This window comes from Talpa occidentalis, unplaced genomic scaffold, assembly GCF_014898055.3.
Source record: "Talpa occidentalis isolate TD23 unplaced genomic scaffold, MPIMG_talOcc4v2.1 talOcc4.5, whole genome shotgun sequence".
Classification (NCBI taxonomy): Eukaryota; Metazoa; Chordata; class Mammalia; order Eulipotyphla; family Talpidae; genus Talpa; species Talpa occidentalis.
This window is the reverse complement of record NW_023604861.1, coordinates 39,058,816-39,084,140: the sequence shown is the minus strand read 5'-3', so window position 1 is coordinate 39,084,140 and position 25,325 is coordinate 39,058,816. Positions and strand designations below refer to the sequence as shown.

Here is a 25,325-nt window from a genome sequence, read left to right as displayed (position 1 = left end):
AGTGAAATGAATCCCTGCATTATAAAGTTGGCTACTATTCATGCAAACATACCTTCAGAACTCAGTATTTCTCATTGGTGGGCCCTGTTGACATTCTGAGCTGGATAATTTGTTGTGGGTGTTGCTCTTTATATTATTTTGTGTTTAGTGGCATCCCTAGCCTCTCCTCACTAGATGTAAGTAGCACCCTTCACCCTAGTTGTGACAAACCAGCATTGTCTCCAGACATTGCCAAATGCAGAATGACCTCTCATTTAGAAGGAAGAAAAAAAGTGTGTTGATTTCAAGACTCTTATATGTATGTTATTTTTGAAGGATAACTTTTAATTAGAAACAAAGTGTTTGAAAGTTCTTCAAATCTAATTTTATATAATTCAAGGAATCTATCTCAGGGACATTATTCTTACGAAATTTTGATGACTTAAAAAATTGCAATTTTTTCAGTTTTGTGTATGTTAACTTGAACAATGTATTTTTTTTTTTTTCCTCCAGATTGAAATTAAAATGAAAAAGCCAGAGGCTGTGAGATGGGAAAAGCTAGAGGGGCAAGGAGATGTACCTAAGCCAAAACAATTCATAGCAGGTTTGTTTTTCTGGCCATGATGAGTTTTGTATTACATAGTTGAAATTAAATAAGGATGAACATTCTTTCTACTTTCATTATTTATGTTCCCAAGATAAGATACATTAAGTATAATAAGATGGTTCTATAATGAATACAAAGTAGTTTTTTGTTTTTTTTTTTAATGAAAGTTCCATCTTCTTAAATTCCAAGAATGCAAGTGAATGGCAGCAGAAGCCTGAAGGGAATTGGGATTTATTTACTTTATCAGTTAATGACAGCTGTTGGGGTTGTTTGTGTGTTGTCCTTTCTTATTGCTTATTGCTTTTGGTTTGAAATGTATTAGTAGTTATTCTATTAATACATTCATTCTCTTTCCCATCTTTTACTTACTCTGTTTCTATTTCTTCTAATGATATTGTTAACTCTAGTTTCCTAGAATTTCAGTTTCTCAGAGTAAGGTTTATAATCCATTTCACTATATTGCTAATTTAAAAGTGAACACAGACAGATAAGGGCTGCCCAGAGAACCTAGAAGAAGAGTAGAAAACTGGAGTTGATTGTTTAACCTTTCAAATTTTATGTTGGGGTTAATTCTAAGCATATGCAAGGTAGGTATATTTTAACAATCTTTAGAACATTCTTAGAACTACAACCCAAGAATGTAATTTGCAAACAATGGCCTCATTAATGAATGGAGAAAAATTTATTTTTTGATTATAGTTAATGTTCCAGTTTGGTTACTAAAATGAGATAACTTTGTGGTTTAGCTGCTTTTAGATTTTCACTGCTTCTGTAACACAAAACACGTCCTTGTGGAAACACTTCCTTGTGGCATTATTGAATAAACAACAGAGGTTAGCTAGCATTTTTATTATTTGCTTTTATTTTGAAATAATTTTAGATTCTCACAAAAGTTGCAGAAATAAGAGTTTCGATGTGCCCTTCACTCACCTTCCCTACATGATAATGTTCTAAATCGCCTAAAGCATAATTAGGAAGAAAACAGAAAATTAACATTAATTTTTAAGGATTGAAATATTTCAAGATTTTTTTTCAGCTATTAGAGTAAGCTTCTATTTCACATTTTATTTGATACACGTAGTGCAGCTGTTACATGCATCTTTTGGGGCTGATCCCAGAAATTTTGGAGCTGAGGTTTATATATTGTGTAGGATTTTTTTTTTTTTTTAAAGAATCACTGTAAATGTTGTATCTCATTTAATTCTACCAACAGCCTTATATAGTAGGTATCTCAGTAAGTCTTCCTATTTTATAGGCTCAGGAAGGTTAAGCACTTGTTTAAGATCACCCAGCAGTTTTCATTGTCTGGGACAAAATTCCGATCTGTAGGATTTGGGTCTTGTTCTGTTAACCCCATGTGTAGTACTGCTTGTTGCCACATTTTCTGACAATGGAAAGTCTCTGTTAACATGAATATCTTTGCAGTTATTTGATAGTACAGTGAATGAGCAAGTTTAGATTACCCTATCAGTTCATCTACCATCTGTAGGTGTTAAAGTTTTCTGAGATTAAATATTATAGTTAACAAGTTTTTCTAAACTCATTGTCTTAGATATTCAAGACACTGTTCTACCTACCTATTAACTTTTTATAAGGAATTAATATGCTTGTCATTTTCTGGTGTACTGCAAACTAGAGGCTACAGATAAGATCAGGTTGCTTAATCTATCTGGGCCAGCTTTCTTATTTGTAAAATGAGATTAGAACTTGTGTTCCCGTCCTTTTGGGGAGTCAGTATTAGGATTAATTGAACTCATGTAGGGTCATAATTTATGATGGCATGCTTTTTCCCCACTTATCTACTAGTGAAATGTATAAGATAAGGGATTACTGGTAGAAAAAGAGAAGATAGGATTTGAAAAGCAATATGCTTGCCCCAAACAAAACTGTATGGGATGTTGTGCTTTTGTTTTGATGTTAGTGAGTCATTTTACAACTGAAGAGAATGGATGGAAAAATAGAACAAATGTCTAGTAGTTTCTGATCTGTCATGAGGAAAGGGATATACAGAGGTGGTCGTGGAAGAGGTATCTTTAGATTAGGACTAATGTGACCTATGTTATTGCTCAAGAAATGTTGAAACACTTTAAAGCTCTATAGCTACACTGTCAATCTTAGTAGCTGCTAACCACTAGTATCTATTGTATGCTTTCTCATCTCCATTAAAGTTCCCGTGAAATTCCCACCATCAGTTCACCTGTGTTCTATCACCATAGTCCCTTGTGCTCTTCCCACCCCTGTTTTGATCCTATCCCTCTCCCCCCCGCTGAATGTCTCTGGTTTATAGTTGCTTGTTGATTTTGATTTTCACTTTGTTATAATAACTCCCACACCATCCTTTATTTGGATCCTCTACATTCCTTCTATAAGTGAAACCATATGTTATTTTTCTTTTTCTTTCTGGCTTATTTCATAGCATGATCCCTTCCAGCTCCATCCATGTTGCTGCGAATGGCATGAGTATATCTTTTTTTGATTGTTGAGTAATATTCCATTGTGTATATGTACCACATCTTCTTGATCCAGTCATCTCTTTTTGGGCATTTGGGTTGCTCCCATAGCTTACCTATTGTTAATAGTGCTGCAGTAAACCTAGGGGTGCAGCAAACATTGAAATTTAATGACCAAATTGCTTAGAGGATTCTGTTAATACCACACAGTTCACATGCCTTGACACAATCTTTTGATTAATGACTTCTGTGTTTTTCACTCTATAGATGTAAAGAACCTATATCCATCGTCATCTCATTATACAAGAAATTGGGATAAATTGGTTGGTGAGATCAAAGAAGAAGAAAAAAATGAGAAGTTGGAAGGAGATGCAGCTTTGAACAAATTATTTCAACAGATCTATTCTGATGGTTCTGATGAAGTGAAACGTGCCATGAACAAATCATTTGTAAGAACATTAAACTTTAAAAAAAAATTGTAAATTTCAGAAATTTAAAAAAGTAGGTAATTTGGGACCAAGTTTCATGTACTATAGCTGAGTGACCTTTCTTTTGAATATGCTTTGTTTGAAACTTCTTGATCCAAACTTAGCGTAATTACTGAAGAAATTGGAAGCTTGTGAAGGAGACGAGAAACAAGGGGTTTATTGTAAATTATTTTTTTTTAATCAGTAAACTAGAACTTTTGGAAGGCTTAAGAAATTCCAAGGTTATAGTGGGTGATAGAGATTTATTCTTGTTGGGTAACCACAATAAGTGAGCGCATTTATATCTGGGATATAAGTATTAGTAAAATTTGTTCCTATAAATTTTAGTAAAATTTGCTCTGTGCCTTTTAGGCATCCTCATTTTTAGTTGGAGCCAATGGTAAGAAGCAGATACAAGAAGACAAGCCCTTAAAATTTTAACAAGTGCGCGTGATACATATAATGTTAGTGGTCATTATGTTCATACATTCTACAGGATAGAGTCCTGAATAGAGCTAAAGAAAGCCATAGAAAGGTGGCGAGATGTCATGTTTAGAGTGTGACTAACATAAAAATTGGGGTGGAATGAAGAAAAGAATTTCCTTCAAATGAGCCCACATATGGGGTCTTGGCAGAGTATGACGCATAGGTTTGCATTGAGGTTCCAATGTACATGTGTACATATGTAGGGTACATAATTTTGTGTTTGCCAGTAACACAGCTGATTGTTATTTAAATGTTGCGAGTTTAATAATTCACATTGTTCTTTGCTGTGATCCAAGTCAGTCAATTTTTATTGCATTGAGATAAACAAATTTCCAGGTTTTTTTCTTTATTGTGTTTATGAATATGCCAGGGTTGTCATTCTTTGCTGAGACACTGACTTTGTGTACATGTGGTACACTTGAGTTAAAAAAAATATATACTTGGCATATATTTGGCACAGAGAGAACATTAAGATGGGGCCCTTTTAGTTCTGTCCAAACAGCATTGAAAGTTTACCTTGCTTGGTCTTTATTATCCTCTGCAAAAGAGATCCCACCATTGGTTTCTCTGAGAGCCATTTTTATTTTCATCTGCTGATTAGCAAGAGTGGGGAGAGAAAATGCTTTGTAATGATAATGTGAAATGATGCTTCCATCTAACTACTATAGAATTTTCTTTTTAGATTATGTAGAACAATGCAAGCTTCTTTAGAAAGCCTGAGATTAAATATTGTGTTGAGTTTATATTGAACCAATTATAGCTTATTTGGGGTACTCTATGTTAAAACACTTTTAGAAAAATAGTGTTTTAAATATATGGTCCAAGAGTTAATCTATTTTTATTTCTTATTGCAGATGGAGTCTGGTGGTACCGTTTTGAGTACCAACTGGTCTGATGTAGGTAAAAGGAAAGTTGAAATCAATCCACCTGATGATATGGAATGGAAAAAGTACTAAATAAATTAATTTGCTATGGCTGTATTACATATATTCACCTAATGCTCATTGTGTATTAACGCATTCTCGAATTTTGAACACTGATTGTCATTTTGAAAGGTTATACCTCTTTACCTCTTTGTGCTTTAGAAATTATTTTCGTTCAAGTGTTCCAAGAGTCTAATGAAGAATGAAGATCATATTTTATCACTTCTGTCCTTAAGCATTTCAGACATGCTGAAATGGAATGAAATATCATTTGCTACTAGATAGATTTGTTCTACCTAGTTAGGGAAGTGGAAAATTCATTAATGGGATATTGGGTTTTTGCCTTATTTTTGATGCAGTATTCTAGTAATAATTTATTAGACTTGGCAATTTTGGGTGAGCATAGATTTTTCAACCTCAGTGTTACATTGTTTGCTTTTGAAAACTGCTTTTGACTGGAGTTGTAAATATAATTTTTTCTATGAAGAAGTTTGTTTTACTTACCTTTTCTTAAGTTTTTAATGAGAACTTTGAGGAGACGTATCTCAGAGAATTCCCGTTTGGTTCTTTTTATGGGAAATATTTGTAGTTGCGGTGATATTTTTGGTTCTTTCCTTCCAAATCCTTATATAAGACATACACACCTGAGTTCTGCTGCATTTCTAACTATGAAAGATAATCTGTGAGACTGGAGCAGAGAGTGATTTAGAAAAGCCCAACTCTGTCTTGTTGCTTTTGCCACAGCATGGGTCCTACAATTACAGCACTGGTGGTTTGTTTTTGTTTTCTTTAGATTTTTTTCTTTGTTAGGAAAACTCTCTTCTTACATCCCCATGATTATATCAGTTTCAGTGATTTTAGGGGAACTGCTGAGTGAGTAAATTAATATGAATTAAGTGGCATCTCTCTTTTTAGAGTAGGTAGATACCATGGGAATACAAAACTAAAAGACTTGAGCATTAACTGCAAGAGTTTATAATCTAGCAGAGAAAAAAATGAATATTCATGAAGGAATTATCCAATGCTTGAATGCTGAACTCATTTAGAAATAGTTTTGAGACATTTAAGTGTTCTATGATTAAAATTCTTTGGAGTCTCAACTGTTAAAGCATAGGCTATAGGCTATAGATGACCTGCAGTTCTGACTTTGTTTTCTGATCATGATTTCTAAACCATAATGCCCTAGAGTTGATGTGTTATATATCACTAATATTTTTACAGGACACTATTCTGTATCTTTGTAATTGAGGATACAGAGTCAAATCGGTCATCTTTTCAGCCTCTGAAACAGTGGGAGTTTGACATGATCAAATTGACAATGAAATCAAGGGGAGGGGAGTTTATGAGGAAAATGATGGTGGGGTGATAACCAGAGTATGTCCAAACTTGTTATAACTTGTTCAAGCATGGGGTGGGCAATGGGGATTTTCTTGTCCTCTTGTGCCAGTAAGAACACTGAAGGAAAAGCAAAATAAAATCGCTTCTCAGGATTTCTAAAATTTTCTCCTTACAGAAGAAGAAAGTGATTCCTGTACTCTGTAAAGTTTTTTCAGTACCACTAGTCCTACAGGGTAAGAGGCTTTTGTTATGGAAGTGATAAGTCAGGGACATTTGGCACCACCCCAGAAACGAGAATCCTAGCTCTAGCAAATCTCTGCCACTCACTAGTTTCATAATTTTCAACATGTTGAACCTTTATGTGTCTCAGTTTTTAATTAAAAATCCATGATGCTAAATAAGAAAACATTTTTCCCCTTAAAAACTTTTTTCTTCCCTAAGAATGACAATATTATAATAGAAGTTGTCTTTAAAATTCTGTTGCTAGTTTTGCTTGTATTTTAAAGGATACATTAACTTATGCTTATCTGTTGGCTAGATTTGCTTTACTTGTGGGATTCAAGATTTTGCTGAGCCAAATGTAGTTTCTAGTATACATGATTATGTTATAAAATGTACCTGGAGTACAAAGGACAGTAGATTTATGGGAAGTTTTGAGAAGGGAATTTTGAGAAGTAGGTTAGACTTCGGCTCTAAAGTACTATTTTAGAGGAATGCCTCTTTCAACATTTTAGATAGTGAATATGTATAAGCCTCTAGAAAGTTAAAAATCTTTATTTTGATTAAGAGTCTCTTTACCGGGCCTCCCCTGGTGGTGCAGTGGTTGAGCGCTGGGCTGTGAGGCTGCCTGCAGCCTCTGCAGTGCCAGTTGGTTCCCTGGCCACCGGCAAGGGTCCCACACACACACACACACACAAAAAAAAAGAACCTCTTTACCTTTATTGTCTACTATCTTAGCTTAGCTGCTTGGTTTCTCTGGGCTCTCAATTTTCATTTATCAAATTTTGGTTCTCATAGTGCTGTAGTTAGCCTTTTGTTTATTCAGGATGTACTTTTTCCTCTTACCATTTATTTTCCTTTTTAAGATTTAGTCCTGGAATGCTTTTTCTTACTCTTACGATTCTTCATCTCTTCTGCTGATTTCTATAATCATTTCTTCCTTGATGACTTCCAGAATTTTCCCACTGTCTTCAAAAACTCTTGAATGGGATAATCTGTTTCTTTGAACTTTTACATAGTAATCACATTGGTGATTTGAAAAACAGGATGAATTTTAATAATTTTCTGTCTTATGTCCTAATACCTGCTAATAAATTTAGTTTGCTAGCTAATAAATTTAGTCTTGAACATTGGCAGTTAATAGCCACTTGAAAAACAAACAAAAAAAACCAGTTTTCTTTATTTTTACATGGAATGGAGAGAAAGCATGCATTGCATTGATAACTACAATTTTTTAAAAACATTTTCTTTCTTTAGATGAGTGATATTCATCATAGAACATTGAAGTCACTATTGTCTCCTTGAATCTGGAACAACTTCATTTTGGTAGCTTAACTGTATAGGACAAGGAAGAAAAATAATTGGTGTGTCTATGTAGATTTCCTAGTTAAATTTCAGAAAACTATTTAAAATTGTATTAATGGCACTATGCCATTATAATTAGTTTATATAGAAATTTTAATTTGGTTGAATATTTAATTTTTTTGGCTATCCTTTCCCATTTTACCTTCCTTTTCTGCTTCCCTAATTATTTGCACGTCAGATTAGTAGTTGATCTCTATATCAGTGACCCAGAGTACAATTGCTTATGTGCCATCTGATCTACCTGATGTACTTAAATTCTGTTGGGCTCTTCCTTGGCCTGATTTGTGTACTACACATCTCTGATTTGTAGCTGTTATTGACATTGCTCAAAATAGGTGGAAAATTTCTGGATTGGGAGGGAGGGAGAGAGTGAAAAGAAGGAAAGGTAGTTACTACATCTACTTTTCTTTGTAATTGACTGGAAACACTCATACCTGCTGTTGGAGCCACATAAGAATATGGATTTCAGTTATCTAGGCCTTGGAGGAACCAAGGAGAGGAGGTAATAAAACTAAGAGGACAAAATGATGGTTTTTGTGCTGGGAAGAGTTACTGAGTATCCTTTTAAATAAGAGGGAGAGTCAACATTGATTTAGTTTCTTTTGTCTACAGCTATGCATTTTCTGTTATAAGATCATTTTATACATACCAGGAGGTTTCATTTTGGAAATGTCTGGGAATTTGTGGGCAAATTAGAAATACTGATTTATTCACAGATGTTGCTATTTGGGATCATAACTGTGATTTGATTGTGAAGTTAATTTAGCTTTTAGGATGTTACCCTCCCTCAGTAAACTTGCCCCTTTCCCAAATCAGATAATATCATCAGTTAACAGTACTAACCCATTAGGATATTAACAGTGTTTGCTATTCTTTATTAGTACTTCTTATGAGCCAGATTCACTAAGTGCTTTATGTACATTATCTCATTTATAAAAGCCTTGTGAAATAGTGACAGCATCCTATTATTACAGATCAGAAAAGTGAGTCCAAAGTTAGGGCCTTGCCCAAATTTTACGACACTGGTAAGTGATAGAGCTGGGATTTGAACCCAGATTTTTTAGACCCCAGTGCCCATGTTTTTTGTGTTTTTTTTTTTAATATTTTATTTTATATAATTCTTATATCATTTTTTGTTTTTGCACAATGTATGCATTTTCATTTTGGTTATATTCCCCATACAATTATACACCCCCGCCTTATTTTGACCCTAGTCCTTCCTCTCCCCTCCTCTCCCCCCATAGTGTGTCTCTGGTTTATAGTTGCTTGTTGCTTTTGATTTTCACTTTGTATTAATTAGTCTTTTTCCTGGTCCCTTATTTAGGTTTTCTAAATTCGTGCTGTGAGTGAGACCATCCGGTATTTTTCTTTTTCTTTCTGGCTTATTTCGCTGAGCCATAATCCCTTCTAGCTCCATCCATGTTGCTGCAAACTGCATGTGTTTATCTTTTTTGATTGCTGAGTAATATTCCATTGTGTATATGTACCACATCTTCTTGATCCAGTCATCTATTTTTGGGCATTTGGGTTGTTTCCATAGCTTAGCTATTGTAAATAGTGCTGCTATAAACATAGGGATGCAGGTCCCCTTTGGAATTAATGAATGTTTCTGTGTCTTTTGGGTAAATACCTAGGAGTGGAATTGCTGGATCATATGGAAGCTCTATGTTTAGAGGTCAAGAAATCTCCACACAGCTCTCCATAATGGTTGGACCAGTTTTTGCACTCACACCAGCAATGCAGGAGAGTTCCTTTTTCTCCACAACTTCGCCAGCATTTGTTGTTGCTAGTTTTTTTAACATGTGCCATTCTCGCTGATGTAAGATGGTATCTCATTGTAGTTTTGATTTGCATTTTTCACTGATTACAAGTGATGTTGAACATTTTTTCATATGCCTGTTGGCCATTTGCATTTCCTCTTTAGAGAAGTTTCTTTTTAGCTCTTCTGCGCATTTTTTGACTGGATTATTTTCTTTGTTTTTGTTGAGTCTCATCAGCTTTTTGTGGATTTTTGTGATCAGTCCTTTATCATTAGTGTTGTGCGCATAAATTTTCTCCCAGTCGGTGGGGTTTCTCTTTGTTTTGGTTATTGTCTCTTTTGCTGTGCAGAAGCTCTTTAATTTGATGTAGTCCCAGCTGTATATCTTTCCAGTGCCCATGCTTTTAAGAACAGTGTCTCCCTTTTTAGGTGAATGAGATGGGTGTGCAATGAATATTTTTATTAATAAATCAACTAACAATGAAGCAGAAATGTGTCAGTTGAATTGTTTAATTCTTCTTTAATTCTTCTTGTATATCATCTGGGAAGATATACTCCTAAAATTCAAACTGCTGTCAGTTTCTTAAATAGGAAAGCTTATTAGGAATCCAAATCTCTTGCCTCTTGTAAAAGGTAATAAACATAGATAGTTTTGATTCATATGAAGATGCTGTTTTTCTCATATGCAGATAATTGTGGAGAAACCAAATACCCTTACAACTCTTACAGGTGTAAGAGGAATGGCACATCGTGCTAATCAAATTTTTGCTCTTCTAGGGAGAAAACTTGGCAGCACTCACACTGGTTTCATTGGACAAACGCTGAGATTGTTTCAAGGGTTTTTTCCTAGATACATATACCTGTTCAAGGGTAATTTTTAGCTTATTGAGGAGTTAGGAAAAGAATCTTTAGCGTCTATCTGTGGATTTTTAAAAAACTTCTGCAATGCAACCACAGTAACTAAATAATAGTAAACTATTGCACATACTGTATGCTTGATTCCCTGTTGAATGCATTAAAATTCAGTATTGTATAGTGTTTAAATATATGAACTCTGAGACGGAGCCTGCTTGGGATAAAATCGTGGTTTCTACTGTCAACTGCAGCAGCTATTTAATGTCTCTTTTCCTCAGTTTTCTTAGCTAGAAAACTGAAATAATAGTAACGTCCCCCTCGTGGACTGTTAAGAGATGAATGAGCTAATATAATTCCATAATTCTTTAATTCAAAAATTTCTAAAAGTAATTGTGTTATCTATATGTGTGCTCAGTGGTACAAAATCTGACCTGAACTCACAATATTACCACTGATATTTTGCAGCAGAAATATTCTTTAATTACAGTATGCTGGCATAGATACTGCTGAGGTCATTACGTAATAAATGGTATATCCATATTGTGTTCTGTAATCTAAATTCTGAATTCAGAAACTGCATCTGACCTTAAGGGTTCTAGATTTAAAAAAAACTACCTGTATATGTAAAATTCAAAAAACAACATTTAATGTTACAGATGACATGAGATTATCTTATATGCATTTAGGATGGGAGAATTAAATCCTATGGAAAACCTTTTTATTATAAATTCAATCCTTTATGAATCATGAACCTGATAAAAGTATTTAAAATTTTAAGTTTATAGAAAAGGTTTTTAATTTGAGTACTTAAGCAGAGCTTAAATATATTGTCCTTTAACAAGAAGCATAAAATGCATGATGGTGGCAGAAGAAAGTATATTGTAGAATGTTAAGGAGCTTCCTTATAGAAGTTCTTTGGTTTTATTCCATTTTGATTTAAAATCTCAAAGCATGCTAAAACAGGGTTTATAGAATAGTCTATAAAAATAAGGTGCAAAATTGTATCACTTGTAAATCATGAATTCTGTTATTTCCTTCAGTGTGGAAAAACAAGAGTTAATTTGTCCATCCTTTTTTCCTCCCAAATAATCAGTGGGGAGTTATGATAAGTATGTGCAGTTCCTTTGTTTATAGACACTACTTGGACTCAGATTTGGGGTTCTCTTCCCCCAGTTACCACTTTTTGCTGATCATTTGTCCTCCATTGTTGACAATTTTCTGTCATCTAATTGACTACAATGACTATTTTCATGCATTAGTTCAGGCGAGGGATATATATTTAGTGACCATGAAATATGTCAAGAAATTAAATGATTTCCATGACTTTACTATTATTTTGCTAATAATGAGTTGCAAAATCGTCACTTTATTTCTACTCTACCACAGAAGCAACTGTAGGAGAGAAAAGCATATTAACATGTGAATCTGGAATCTTAAAATCCTATTCTGATATATTAATGGTGTGTATTGAGACAAACCCATCTGAACTTAAATAATAAATTCCACTGGAGCAGTAGAATACCCAAAAGGAGGTTAACAAGTCTGACTTGAATCTGCTATTGAAGGACTTTTATAATTCAGCCTCAGTTAATTTTTTTTCCTCATCTGTCACTCTTTCACTGTGTACCTAAATGAAGCCACACAAGAATACTCTTGGGTGGATAAACTTCCTGTAAAGGGCCATATAGTGAATGAATATTTTAGGCTTTGTGGGTCACATACAATCCTTATCACATTTTCTTGTTTTTAGTTTATAGACTCCCTGCTCTGTCTGAATGTACCATGTGTTTTTTTTTTTTTTTAATAGAGGCATGCTTTATTTATTTGTTTGCTTGTTTGTTTGTTTGTTTTGTTTATACATGCACTGGGTACAGTCAGAAGCGCGGGAGGGTGAGAGAATTCACCAGAGCCAGAGCGGGGAGCAGAGCAGGCAGAAGGACCGAAGTACACCGCTGAGGGGAGCAGCGGGCGGCAGGAGAGGTCTGCGCGCCATGTGGGACCCTCCTCCGGTGGCCAGGGAGCAGCCGGGGATCGAACCGGCGCCTCAGAAGCCGCGGGCAGCTTCGCAACCCAGCGCTCAACCGCTGCGCCACCGGGGAGGCCCTGTACCATGTGTTTTTATTCCTTCTCCCATCTGCCTTGGAAAGCTCCAGTTCCAACTCAGTTGTACAAAATCTGATCTGAACTCAAAACTGAGCTCAAAAGCCATCTTCAGGAAGCCTATTGAATCTTGTGTTACTCTGTCAACAGCTGTTTTGTAGCAGTTGGATTGTGTTACTAGCTTATGTTTGAAGCATCCATTAGATTTTTTTTTTGGTAGAGGAATACCCAAAACATGGTGACTCATGAGCATGTTTGGGATTCTGGTCTATCCTCTCTTTAGCAAATAACTACAGTTGACTTATTTCTTCTCCCTGTGACTGAGCATTTTTTTGGTGAAGAGGAAAAACCTGGTTTTCAGCTTTGACAGTTTTTTAGCTCTAGCTCTTTAGTGCAGAGCACAGTGCCTTTCACATAGGTACTCAGATACTGGAACTGTTACTTTACTCCAAATTAAGTAGTTTTTGACAGTTGTTACTATATTGTGCCCTTACAGTTGATTTTGTTTCATCCATGTAGATAATTTCTAAGTAAATTTTTAACCAGTGGTTGTGAAAGCTAAATCTAAATTTTCTTGAGTTATCTGTATTACTAGAAAGAATACCATCTATATAACTAAAAAAACTAGTGTGAAAGCAAGAATTTTTTATTTTACTATTTAATTTTCAGATCTTGGTCCTGATTGTTGTGGCTTTGGAGAGGGGATTCTGATTGTTTTAAAAACAAAATGTGTGATTCTTTAAAAAGGGACTGGAGTTTATGTGCTAATGTAAGGCTCGTCATTCTTTCAAGAAGAAATCTTGAACCCAAGGAACTTGAGTCTATAAGGGAGGCTAGAGTTTTATAGAGGCAGGCATGGGATTGATACAGACATACACAACACTATAAAGGCCAAGAGTGAATCAAGCAGTTTCATTTATAAGCACACCAACTTCTGGAGACAAAAATTCTTAATTGCTTACTAGTATGTTTTTTCTGGAAATCCCCCAAAGAAAATGTGAACTATTTAATACTATAGACCCTCTTTAGTGAGAATTGTGTACTTTTGAAGTTTTTTACAATATTGGAAAACTGAGGTTTTTCTTTAAAACTCACATATTTTTCTTGGAGTGGGTCTTCACTACATGGTAGGTGATACACTAACACAGTAAGTGAAGAATGCATGGTTCATGATATACCCATTCATTCATCAACGTTGAGTGCCAAACATCTACCAGATGTTGTTCTAGGCACTAGGAGGAGTATGCTGGTGAACATACAAAATTCCATGCCTTTATGAATAAGCTTAACTTAGGGTGGAAATAAGAGAAATGTATGTTAAATGATACTATGTACCAAGGAAGAAAACTGTAAAGAGGGTAACAGGTAGTTAAAATTTTAAGATAGGTCCCAGATGAAGGAAAAGCAAAACGTGAAGCCTCGTGTGTTAGTGAAACTGTTAGACTCTGCAGCTGAAATAGAGTGAGCGGGTTGAGCAGGTAATGGAGGCCTAGATCTTACAGGGTCTTGCAGACAATACAGATGAGATGATGATAGCCAAAGCTAGGGCTTGTCCCAGCTTAATATAAAATCCTGTTGTCTTTAGTGCTGTGAAAATTTTTATCAGTAACCATTTTTAAAAATTTTCTGATTTTTATCGGATGTGTATACATGCAAATGTACTTTATAAATCTGTCAGGAATTACTCTATACTTCATGGTATTCATGTGAATGAATTTGAGTTGTGGTATATGAATTGATGAGTATATGGGGAACACTCAGGCTCAATGCTTTCCTTATTTCTGCCCTTTTCTCCTTATTCATTAAATTACAGGTAATACCCAATTTAGTTTAATCTTTGTTTAACCAAGCTATATTTTATTCTGGAGCATAAATACAGTTTTCGCAGAATAAATTACTGAGACAGAATTGGGTTCAATAAAATGACTGGTTGTGAACAGGGACTTCAGAGTAAGTATGTAGAATTTCATGTTTAATAGAATCATTAAAATCAGATGAGCAGGACATGTTATGGGCCATCTGCCAAGACTCAAAATAGTTTTGATATCAGTTACTCCCTTAAACATGTATTGTTCCCTGTAATATGAGGAGACCAAACAAAGAAAAATAAAATTTCAGAGCTGAAAGCTATCATAAGTACTGTCTAGTCCACCTTTGGTTTTGCAGATGCCTTTTTATCCATAGCACTCATACGCTTCATAACTGTTCCTTTTTTTTTTTTTTTTTTAAGATTCATTTATTTATGCCTACAAGAACTGGGGCACAGGTCAGAGGTGTGGGGGCAGGGGAGTGGTGAGAGGATTCACCAGAGACAGAGTGGGGAACAGAACAGGCAGACTTACTGAAATACACTGCCAAGGGGAACAGCGGCGAGTCAGGAGAGGTCTGCTATCGCCATATGAGTAGCTCCCTGGCGGGGGATCGAACTCCGTGCTGCAGTGGCTGCGGGATAGCGTCATAGGTTGCGTCTTAACCCCTTGCACCACCAGGGAGACCCTCATAACCGTTCTTAAACATAATTCAAACATATAGTTGTTGGTGGAATGTGAATCTAACCCCTTAAAACTTAAATTATTTACCCTAATCTTGTGCTGCCTTGTGACAGTTCCCACAAATATCAGATAACTAAAATAGTGTTGGGCAGATATTTCACATAATATATAAAGTAGTGGTTCTCAAACTTAATGGTCAATAATCCTTACCTGGGATGCTTGTCTTTTGTTTTTTGATGTTAACACAGGCTTTCTTGGCTTTCCTCCTGAGATTTTGCATCAGTAGGTTTGGAGTAGGGCCCAGTAAGTCTATGTTTTCAGTGACCTGGGCTATTGCTTTAAAAAAACATTGATTTTGAGGAATAAAGGGATTTACTTGCCTCTTGCATTGATACAAAGGCAGAGAAAAGATGCTTAATGATTGTTCTTTTGTCATTAGGGTCTTAGGATCCTTATGATACTGAATCCATATAGCATCTTTTCTGTCAAAGTGAAACAAGTTGAGATTATTTGGGCAGGATGTCAGTTTTTCACCAATTGGTATTATAAAATTGAGAGAATACTAGAATAATAATAATTACAGCCATGGCGTAGTGCTGACTTATAAATGAGGTACTAAACTCTAGCTACTTAAGTATTCTCTGAAGTTGCTTGATTGGTTTAATGCTAAGTGAATATTTAAAATGATGGTGCTGATTCAGTAAAGTTTGTAGAATGTGTGTTAGGGTACATCCTGTGGAGATTTTTACTACATAGTTGTATAGTTACACAAAAACAGGAATAATTTTTTTTTTTTTTGTGGGACCCTCGCCGGCGGCCGGGGAACGAACCGACGCTGCAGAGGCTGTGGGCAGCCTCGCAGCCCAGCGCTCAAACGCTGCGCCACCAGGGGAGGCCCAGGAATAAATATGGTGTTAACTGGAAAAAAAATTTAAAAGCATTATATCCTTCTAAGAGAAATTTCATGCTTGACTAGTTTATTCCAGGTCTTTGACTATGTCAATGTAAAGCAAATTAATTATAAAAAGATGAATTAAGGTTAATAAACTTTATTTTAGCCAGTTGAAAAGATAATTTTTAGCAATTAAATACACTTTGGAAGGCTGAAGGACAGATGGGAAACCACAGAAATCATGATTTAAAAAGTAGTTGCAAATAAATTTGCAAATATAATGCTAATTTTAGAAAATAGTATACAGAGGCTATTCCAAGAAATTTCTTCTCATTGATTATTAAAATTTTTGTAATCTGTTAAAGATGAGAAAAAGGGATTGAATCTTTTGGGGTTCTGATTCAATTGTAGGAATGTGATGTATAAAGAATTTTTATAAAGGAGCAGACACAGAATAGGAATATGACGTGTAAAGTTATTACTCATAGAATACCTCTTAAAACAAATGGTTGTTAAATAACGTGGTGTTTTAACCTAAGTTTTTTGGGTATACTATTAGTGATTTTTATCACTATAGTGATAACATATGCTAATAAAGACTTCTATATAATTTATTTAAAAGCTATTAAGATGTGGAAAAGTTTCAATAAGCCAAACACCTTGGAAAATAACATCACCTGTTTGCTAGGTTTAGGTCGTATGTGTATAAATATATGTAGAGATGTACTTACCTTTACACAGTAAGTACATAGAAACTAATTTATTTAGAATGTCAACAGTTTAAATAAAAACTGTTGAGTCCTTTTATTAAATCATTGAACACTAACTTAACCTGATCTGTAAATTTGATTCTAATATTATGTTGGGCTTTTGAAAGTAAAATCTCTGTATGCATATAGAATATAAGCATGCATATATGTACAAAAGCCCTTAAAAGGAATTTGACTTTCTTTTATAAACACACCCAAACTCATTCTGCCTATAAAATGTTCTTGCTAAAGTCTGCATCATTGACTTGCAAATTTGCACTTTCATGTTTAAGATCTGCTGCTAGGATTGTGTATATAGATTTTTGTCAACGCCTTCCTTCCCTTCAATAAATCAGTAAAAAAAAAAAGATTGTGACCATTTCTATATAATGTTCATAAAGCAGAATAGCATATTCAGCTTACACAAAAGTAAAATTAAGTTAACCACTCACAGAAGATTTTCTATTTTGTAAAAATGTAGCTTATATTTCAGAGTGTAATAAAATCTGGTGTAAGAAGTAAACTTTCAGTTGGTTGATTATTCCAAAATATTTACTTTTTTAGTGTCAGTTATTTGAGATGGTGGTGGGAGAGTGGTATAAGGTTGAGGTTAATAGGATTTAAAAATTTCAATAGAAATTTGTTGGCATATTTCAGTGAGATAAGTTAATGTAACATGGAAAGAACATTTCAACATAATGAAACCTTGTAATCCCGTATCTTCATTGTCTGTGTGCTGATGCAGCAGCAACTCCATCAGAAAGTACAGTGGTTTTTCCAATCTGAGTCAAACTCAGTCCTTGAAACTTAACCTGTAATGTCCATAGACTTGGCTTAAAACACCATTAAATAAATATTTAAAAATACAGATATATCACTAAAATGTGTGTGTGTCTGTGTGTGTGTGTATGTGTAGTTAATAATTCAGCACAGCAAACTAAGCTGCATTTGCAGTTTTTGTATTATTTTGGTTAAAAATCTGGAAATCATTACTATTTTGTGAAGAGTTTGTATTCTTCAGTGTCCTCTCTTCCTGTATCAAATGTTCTTTCTTTGTGTACTTGTATGTTCTCTTTCAAAATAGACCTTTAGTTTTCTTCTATGAATACAATTTGAATTTCTAATGTCATTCCTATCCGTAATCTAGTGAGCTTCACTCTGCCCTTCAAACATCAGTTTTTTTTGGTTGACTTGTATATTTAGTGACTTTTCATAATAACGTAATTCCATCATTTATGAAGTCAGTTACCATCTCCAACATTCCCATTTAATTATGGTGCTTTGTAAAGGGAGCACCTCTTCAGGAGGTAGCCTGCCTTCCCTTAAATGCTCTCCTTGATAAGCACCTGCTTGCTTCTGTCATAGAAAGCTACCAAGGTAATTCATCTAAAATGGAAACACTACACCCCTCATCTGAAACCTCTTTATTGGTTCCTTATTTCTTATCCACCAAATACATACACGCCCAAAGGTAACATTCAATATAGAGCTGCTGCCTACATTTCCATCTGCTGTTTCCTATCTCAACTTGAGTGTTGTTGACCTGCTTTGAACCATGTAACTTCACACCTCTAACTTCACTCGAACTACTACTGTGCCAGGAATACCCTTCCTCTGTCACCTTCACGTTACTCCTTTACCTTCAAGACCTCACAGAGGCATTCCCTTCTCCAAGAAGCCTACTGTTCCCATCTTTATCAAGACCATTGGTGAATCCTAATTACCTGTATCTCAGTAGACCAAAAGCTTTTCTGGGTTAGCATCACTGAGTTTTATTTCTAGAGCGAAATACAGGTAGCTGGGTGGTGAGTTGGAGAGGGTGGGCAGAACTGTTGGCACATGATTGCTTGGTTAATGGAGTGACAGTAATTTAAAGGCTGATAAATTCATAACTGCAGGAAGTAACTGCTTGAGAAAAGTATGGAGGTGAACGTGACACATCAGTGTATGTCTTCATCCCTTTCCTCCTGAGACCTCGCTTGTAGTGTATTCTGTTAAGTACAGGCATGTGAGCATTATCTAATAACCAGGTTTTAAAAATTCTTTGACTTTACAGGCTCAAGTTGGCAAACAGGACATAAAGTAATAAAGTATATTTAGAATATGGGATGTTAGTGAGATCATGGTATCAAGACCTCTTCTGTCATTTCTCTTAATCCTTGTGTTGTTAATGGAAAACTTTCCCTAAGAAAGTTCTTTACCTCTTGAACTGGGGTTCAAAGCTAAAATGTCAAATACGTGAAATACCTGTCCATCTTCCTGATCTAGTATTTCAGTTTTTAAAGATCTTGTGCCCAGGAGACTCTGTCATTACAGATAAATAAGCCATTTTTCCTCAGCTGTATCTGGCAAGCAGCCTTGTCAGCCCTATTCCTGGGAGAGTAACTTATTGGTAATTGGACTACAACATGAGCCTGATTTGTACTACAAAGGTAGAAATCGTTACCCTCTTTCATGCCCAGTGACCACTTCCTAAGAACAGATTGAAGAGGGTGTGAAGACCTGCTTTTCAGAATGTCAATGAAAGTCTCCTCACGTTTGATTTATCATTAACCATTTTCCATCTTTATCCTAATGCTCTTCTCCTGGAAGTGACTCAACATAGAACAGCCACCTATTAATCACATACTCTAGATGCAGAACTTCCCAGGAACTACCTCCTGGAAGTTTACAGTGTTTACCTGGGTAGATTCTATTCTATGTCTGTTTTCCTTGTTTTTTTCTGGGACCTCTGGGGGCACATTTAAAGACTGGGAAGGAGGGTAAAGGTTAAGAACAATTGAAGGATTCTGTACAGATAACTGAGAGCAACTTAATTATTTTAGTGACTTGATTAAAAGGAATTCAAGTGTACAATTGAGATCTCTGACAAGTTGTCAATAATTTTTCATGTTTATTTCAAAACAGCCTGGGAAGGAAGTATTACAAGCAGGCTTTACTGGCAAAGCGAAGCAAGTAAGAATAGCAAGTAATAGGAATATTATGACATTGTTAGATTTAAACTACTCATTCAGTATATCTGCACATTCTGGGTAAAGTTCTATAAGGCAACTGAGAAATATCTGTTAAAAGTATCTTGAATAATATCACCCAGATTGAGTATAAAATGCTTTGTGATCCCTTCAGCATCAAAATACCTCACACTTTGGTTGTCTCTTGAGTTCTTACTTTTACAGCACCTGCTATATAAAGTGTCTTCACACCATGCCCAAGATGCGGGCCACCCACCAGCTACATGGCATGACAACTCTGCAGGCTGAACGGCAACCTTGGTAGTTATAAGGCCATGGATAATAACCCCCGAGGGGTTCACAGATCTTCTGGCAGTGGGTGTAGCTTCGCCTACATTCAATACAGCAGATTCCTTCGTGATCCAGTCTAGGGTCGAATGTCATGCCTTCACCTTCCTGCTGCTGTGAAACAAAGGAGATTTATTTTGTGTTTTCTTCATAATGAGTTTATAGCATGCACACGTTTTCAATAAGATCTTCAATATTACACTGCTATAAAAAAATCAGTCTAATTTTCTGTAAGGTGTTTATACTGCAGAATTCCTTTCAACATTAAGTAACTTACACCTACCTAATCTGGTACTGGCAGAAAGGTGGGCTTTCTAAATGTCATGCTAAATTTCTCCCTGCCTTTAGTGAACTATCATTACCACTCAATAGTGACTCAAACTTGTTCTAAATAGGCAAACAAAAAGGAAGCATGATTCAAAAGTAGCATTTCTGCCACTACTAATTTTAAGTCACTTGAAGACTGGTGCCTTCTTGTAGTAATGGCTTCCAGGGCTCTTGGGAGCACATTTTGAAACTCACTGATCTAGGCCAACATGCTATTCCAGTTGCACTGTCTAAACACTAATTTAGCTTTTCCCGCCTTCTTTTCAATGTGAGGATCTCTTACCCCTCGGGAAAGATATAGCATAATGTGTAAGAATTCAAGACCTTAAATGTTACCATAACTACAGCTAAATAAAAACAAAGTAATATTGATAGGGTAAAAGTCTGCATTTTCACTGTGGGAAAGAGCCCAGAACTGGAGGAACTTTACCCCTGCCAAATGTATGCACTGGGTTTTCCTTTTTATGGATTTCTAGGGGTAACCTCTTTAACATGGTATTGCATTACATCTCCCAGAAGCCCTTGTCAAAGTAAATTCCTTATTCAATTTAAGAATCTTTCCCGAAGGTAACTGAACTTGGAAGTTGCAGCACCAAACACAGGTTATGCTTTTAAAGGAAACATAAGCAATCCTATGCCTTTTTGTATGCAAACAGTTCTCAACTGGGAGGTGGGGACATGCTTTTTATTATGAAAATTTACATTGGAATGTGGAAATGTTTATCGAGTATCAGTTAGATTTGACAATTGACAAATGTACTTGATTTTTTTGTTGTTAATTCTGAAGTCAATTTGGAAGGCATTATGACTGTTCATCCTTAAATACATTTTTTTTAAAGATTTATTTATTTATGCATACAAGAGCTGGGGTACAGGCCAGAGGTGTGTGTGGGGGGGTAGGATTCACCAGAGACAGAGTGGGGAACAGAACAGGCAGATTGACTGAAGTACACTGCTGAGGGGAGCAGCGGGTGAGTCAGGAGAGGTCTGCTGCGCCATGTGGGTTGCTCCCTGGCTGGCTGGGAATCGAACTCGTGCTGCCGTGGCTGTGGATAGCTTCATAGGTTGCGTCTTAACCCTTGCGCCACCAGGAAGGCCCATTAAATATATTTTTGACTGCACCACCAGAGTGAGGGATATTTTCCTGTACAACCACACTGCCATTATCAAACCTAACAAATGTCTTAACACTATCTGATGTAGTCTGCTCAAATTTGTTATTAAGGTCTTACAATTTTTTTTTAATTCAAGCTCCATTTTATTCCTTATCTGAAATAGTAAAAAGAAAACCACCTATTTTAGCTAACTCCTCTGTGGTAAACCTGTTTGTTGGTTGAGGCATTTCTTCATCTCAGGGTGAAGTGAAGGTTTATTAGGATCAAAAAGTTGGGAAGAAAACTCAGGTGGCTTACCTAAAGTATTTCCTTAAAGGAATTTGTAAAGGACTGAGATCATGGGAGGTGTTTATGCTTAAAACTCAACAGGTAATAAAGGAATAAATGGATATAAATTTGAGTTATTCAAGAAACGTGAACCACTAAAGTCTGGAAACAGGGTAAAGTCACATCCTGCCCTTTTGAGAAGAGGCTGATGTGATGCCCTTGTCCCTTGTACCGGATTCAAATAGTCCAGTTACTTGGGAAAAAAAAAAGATACTAAATTTTGTTTGCCTATTTAGATTTAATTTTTTTTATTCCTTAAGCTTTAGGAAATAAAGTACTGTGGTGTCCTGCATCTCCTGATAAGCCTTGGGCAATTAAATATTTTCCCCTCTAAATCAAAATATATTAGCCTAAAATGATAAACTAGAAATATATTTGCAACACATGAAAGTAGGTTGTATAAAAAAAAATATACGAATGACTTACCTGTCTGTGAAAAAATGTTCGGCCATAAACAGTAAAGACAGGCACAATAAAACCATGAGCTAGAATTTCACATCCAAAAATTAGTAAAGGTATTTTAAAGTTTGATAGTAAGTAATCACTATTTGAAGATGTGTAGGTGGTGTGATTTCTTGGGAAACAATTTGGTATTCTCCATTAAAATGTAAAATTTCCTTCTACCAAGAGCCCCATGCATCAGTATTTGTGCTAAAGACATACTTCCACTTGTGTACAAGAGGTTTAATAAGACTCAACCCTGATTACATGAATACATTAAGCATTAACTATGTCAAACACTACTAAGAGCTTCACCTGCATTACTTAATGGTGGTTGCTGAAGTTATTACCTCACTTGACACCTTCCCATAACCCTACGAGGCATGTACAAGGATTTAGAGACTATTAAATATATTTGTAACAACAAAAGAAAGGGAAGTGATTTATGTGTCCATCAAAGCAGAACTAGCTAAATTTCTGTAAATCCACACAATGGAATTCGAGGTGGCCATTAAAATGAATGAGGTAAGTCTGTGTAGAAAATATAGATCAACCTCAAAAATGCTGCCTGGTAACTGGGAAGAAAGTGCGGTATAGAAGTTTTTACATGTTCGTGTCAAGTTGAGTGTGTGTGTGTCTTATGCAGAGAAACTGAGAAAAGAGGTATTGTTAGATTGCACTGGGAGGGGTGTGAGGTGGAAGAGAAACTCATGGTTGTAGAACCATTCATACCGTTTAAAAATACAAATATGCCTGTCTTTTTCAATTAAAACATGTTTACAGGGCCTCCCTGGTGGTGCAGTCAGTTGAGCGCTGTGCTGTGAGGCTGTCCGCAGCCTCTCAGTGCGGGTTCGATCCTGGCCAGCCAGCGAGAATCCCACATCCGAAGCAGACCTCTCCTGTCTCGCCCGCTGCTCCCCTCAGCAGTGTATTTCAGTCAGTCTGCCTGTTCTGCTCCCCACTCTGTCTCTGGTGAATCCTCTCACCCTCCTGCGCATCTGGCCTGTACCCCGGTTCTTGTATAAATAAATCTTAAAAATAAAACATTACAAATAGTATTCTATTTTCACTCTGCAAAGTATAGTAATGGTAAGTAATATTTCTTCAAAGATTTAGGATGTTTTTAGCCTGTTGGTGTCATCTTGCAAACACCAATTCTCAGTCTAAATTGTTTTTCCTGTATGAGTCTGTCTCCCTTCTGACTACAAGACCCAAACACAAATATTTCTCCTGACAGGCAGTGTGCAGAGGGCAGGTTCTCAACAAGTACCTGCTCAATGGATGAGTAAAGTGGACATAAAGGGAGGGAAAAGAATACTTTCACTCTGAATTGCCTCCAAGGCTCTCTTGGAAACATTTTAAAAATAATCAAATTTCTAACACAAATTTGCTTTAATGGAGTTACCTGTGACCAAAAAAAAAAAAAAAAAAGCCTTTGAATAAGGATTAAAGCCAATCAGTTTTTATACGACAGAAGCACTGCTTAAATATTCTTACCTTCATTTATAAACCTTGAAACAAATCAGTTAAGATGTAATTTTAAAATAATTAAGTAAAAGTTTCAGTGGAATACTAAGTGCTCATTTGAAACCACCAGTAGATACAGCACCACTGCACTGTCACATGGCTGCAGTAGTCTGAGCATGTCATGGAAACACCAGCACGTACGTGGTAGGGGTTGTCTGGGTTGAAAGGCTCTGAATCCTCTTGAACATCGGGTCTGGTTTCATTGTTCTGTCTTCCAGGGCCTGGATTGCCCCGTGGTCCACTGCTTGGTCTTCTTGTGGTACTTGTAACAATTTTTCTTACCAATTCTCTTCTTTCCCTCTGGATATCTGCCCCAAAAATTATAAGTTAATTCCTTTATTTTAATAATTCAAGAAGTTTGTCTGAAAACCATTAGGAAAGGATATCAAAACACCTGACTAGCTGCTACCTATATTTTTACTGATGATTTTTATAATAATAAAGCATGCTTCAGTCTTGAGTTAGTAGATAAACATACAAATAGTAGCATTTGGTTTTATAATAGTCATTAAAGTACACATTGCAAGGCAGCTGATAAAAATCTGTTCTCAATCTCCTTTTTCTTTGCCAGCCTCTGCTATAAGGTCTGAAAAAATGAATTATCACTCAATTCCCTAGCCTCCTTTGCAACTAGAAGTGGCCAGATGAGACTTTGCTGGCTTGTGAGATATAAACAGAATGTGCTAGCGTAGCTTCTGGGAAAGCTTTTGCTTTTTGGTAAAAGGGGACAGATTTGGCCTCTACTGTCCTGTCTTCCTCTCTTGAATGGAGATGTGCTTCTGGGTTCTGAGAGGCAACTTGTGATCAGAAGTGATAGGCATGAGAATAAGCCAGCACGCTACAGGTTGCAAAAAGGTAAGCGAGGAAGAGACTTGATGTTGTCACTGAATAGACGATAATACCGGAAATCAGTCTCCACAGTCCCAGCTACATGAAAAAATCAACTGTACTTGTTGAAACTACTGTTGATTAGGTAGTCTGTTGCTTGCAGCCCAGTGCATCCCTAATGGATTGATAGAAAGACTTAGAGTTAGGAAAATTTGTTATTTTGACTGATTCTTTAAAAGCTCCTATGGGGTAGAAAAAGCAGAATTTTTATTTTTTTTGTAACTTTTTTTTTTAACTGAGGGAACATTGGTTTACAACACTGTATATGATGTAGGGCTCGCATCTTCAGATGTATGTTACTAAAGCAGGTATTTATACATGAGGGCTTAGAAAGACCAAGTGACTTGACCAAGAGTATAGAACAGGTGGCAGAGAGGAGCTGAATGTGAACCTCTCTGGAGGAATTCCAGCCTAGTGCTCTGGTAAACCACACTGCCTCACAGGCCTGCAGCCTGACTTGGGGCTGCTGAGTAAAAGAGAGAGCATCACAGTGTGGCTGGGCGTCTCTCTGAGCACGTTTCTACTGTAAAATAGGGATGACAATAGTAATGAATTCACAGGATAGTGATAAAAATCTGGAGTTAACGAGACTTTGTATCTAAGGATTTGTGGCAGTGTGTAGCACATAATAGGCACTCAACATATCACATGATGATCATGTCATGCTGTGTTACTTAGGAGAACTTAGACATGATTAACAGCCAGGGAGAGCTTCCACAG

General features: G+C 36.0%; 2 protein-coding genes across 3 annotated transcripts in view; one reads left to right on the top strand and one right to left on the bottom strand.

Annotated features, from left to right (window-relative positions):
• Positions 1-12,339, top strand: part of SUGT1 (SGT1 homolog, MIS12 kinetochore complex assembly cochaperone) — a 39,037-nt gene extending 26,698 nt beyond the window's left edge. Inside the window, exons 12-14 of the mRNA XM_037526924.2 lie at positions 493-583; positions 3,304-3,485; positions 4,844-12,339. Coding sequence (XP_037382821.1) covers positions 493-583; positions 3,304-3,485; positions 4,844-4,945 — 375 coding nt within the window. The 3' untranslated portion in view covers positions 4,946-12,339. The remainder of the gene's footprint in view (positions 1-492; positions 584-3,303; positions 3,486-4,843) is intronic.
• Positions 12,340-19,532: 7,193 nt separating this feature from the next.
• Positions 19,533-25,325, bottom strand: part of CNMD (chondromodulin) — a 31,743-nt gene continuing 25,950 nt past the window's right edge. Inside the window, exons 6-7 of one of the 2 annotated variants that reach the window (XM_037526920.2) lie at positions 23,859-24,025; positions 19,533-20,091 (exon numbers count right to left, since the gene is read on the bottom strand). In XM_037526920.2, coding sequence (XP_037382817.1) covers positions 19,879-20,091; positions 23,859-24,025 — 380 coding nt within the window. In that variant the 3' untranslated portion in view covers positions 19,533-19,878. Of the gene's footprint in view, positions 20,095-23,858; positions 24,026-25,325 lie in introns of both variants that reach the window. The other variant, XM_037526919.2, reaches the window with a different exon arrangement.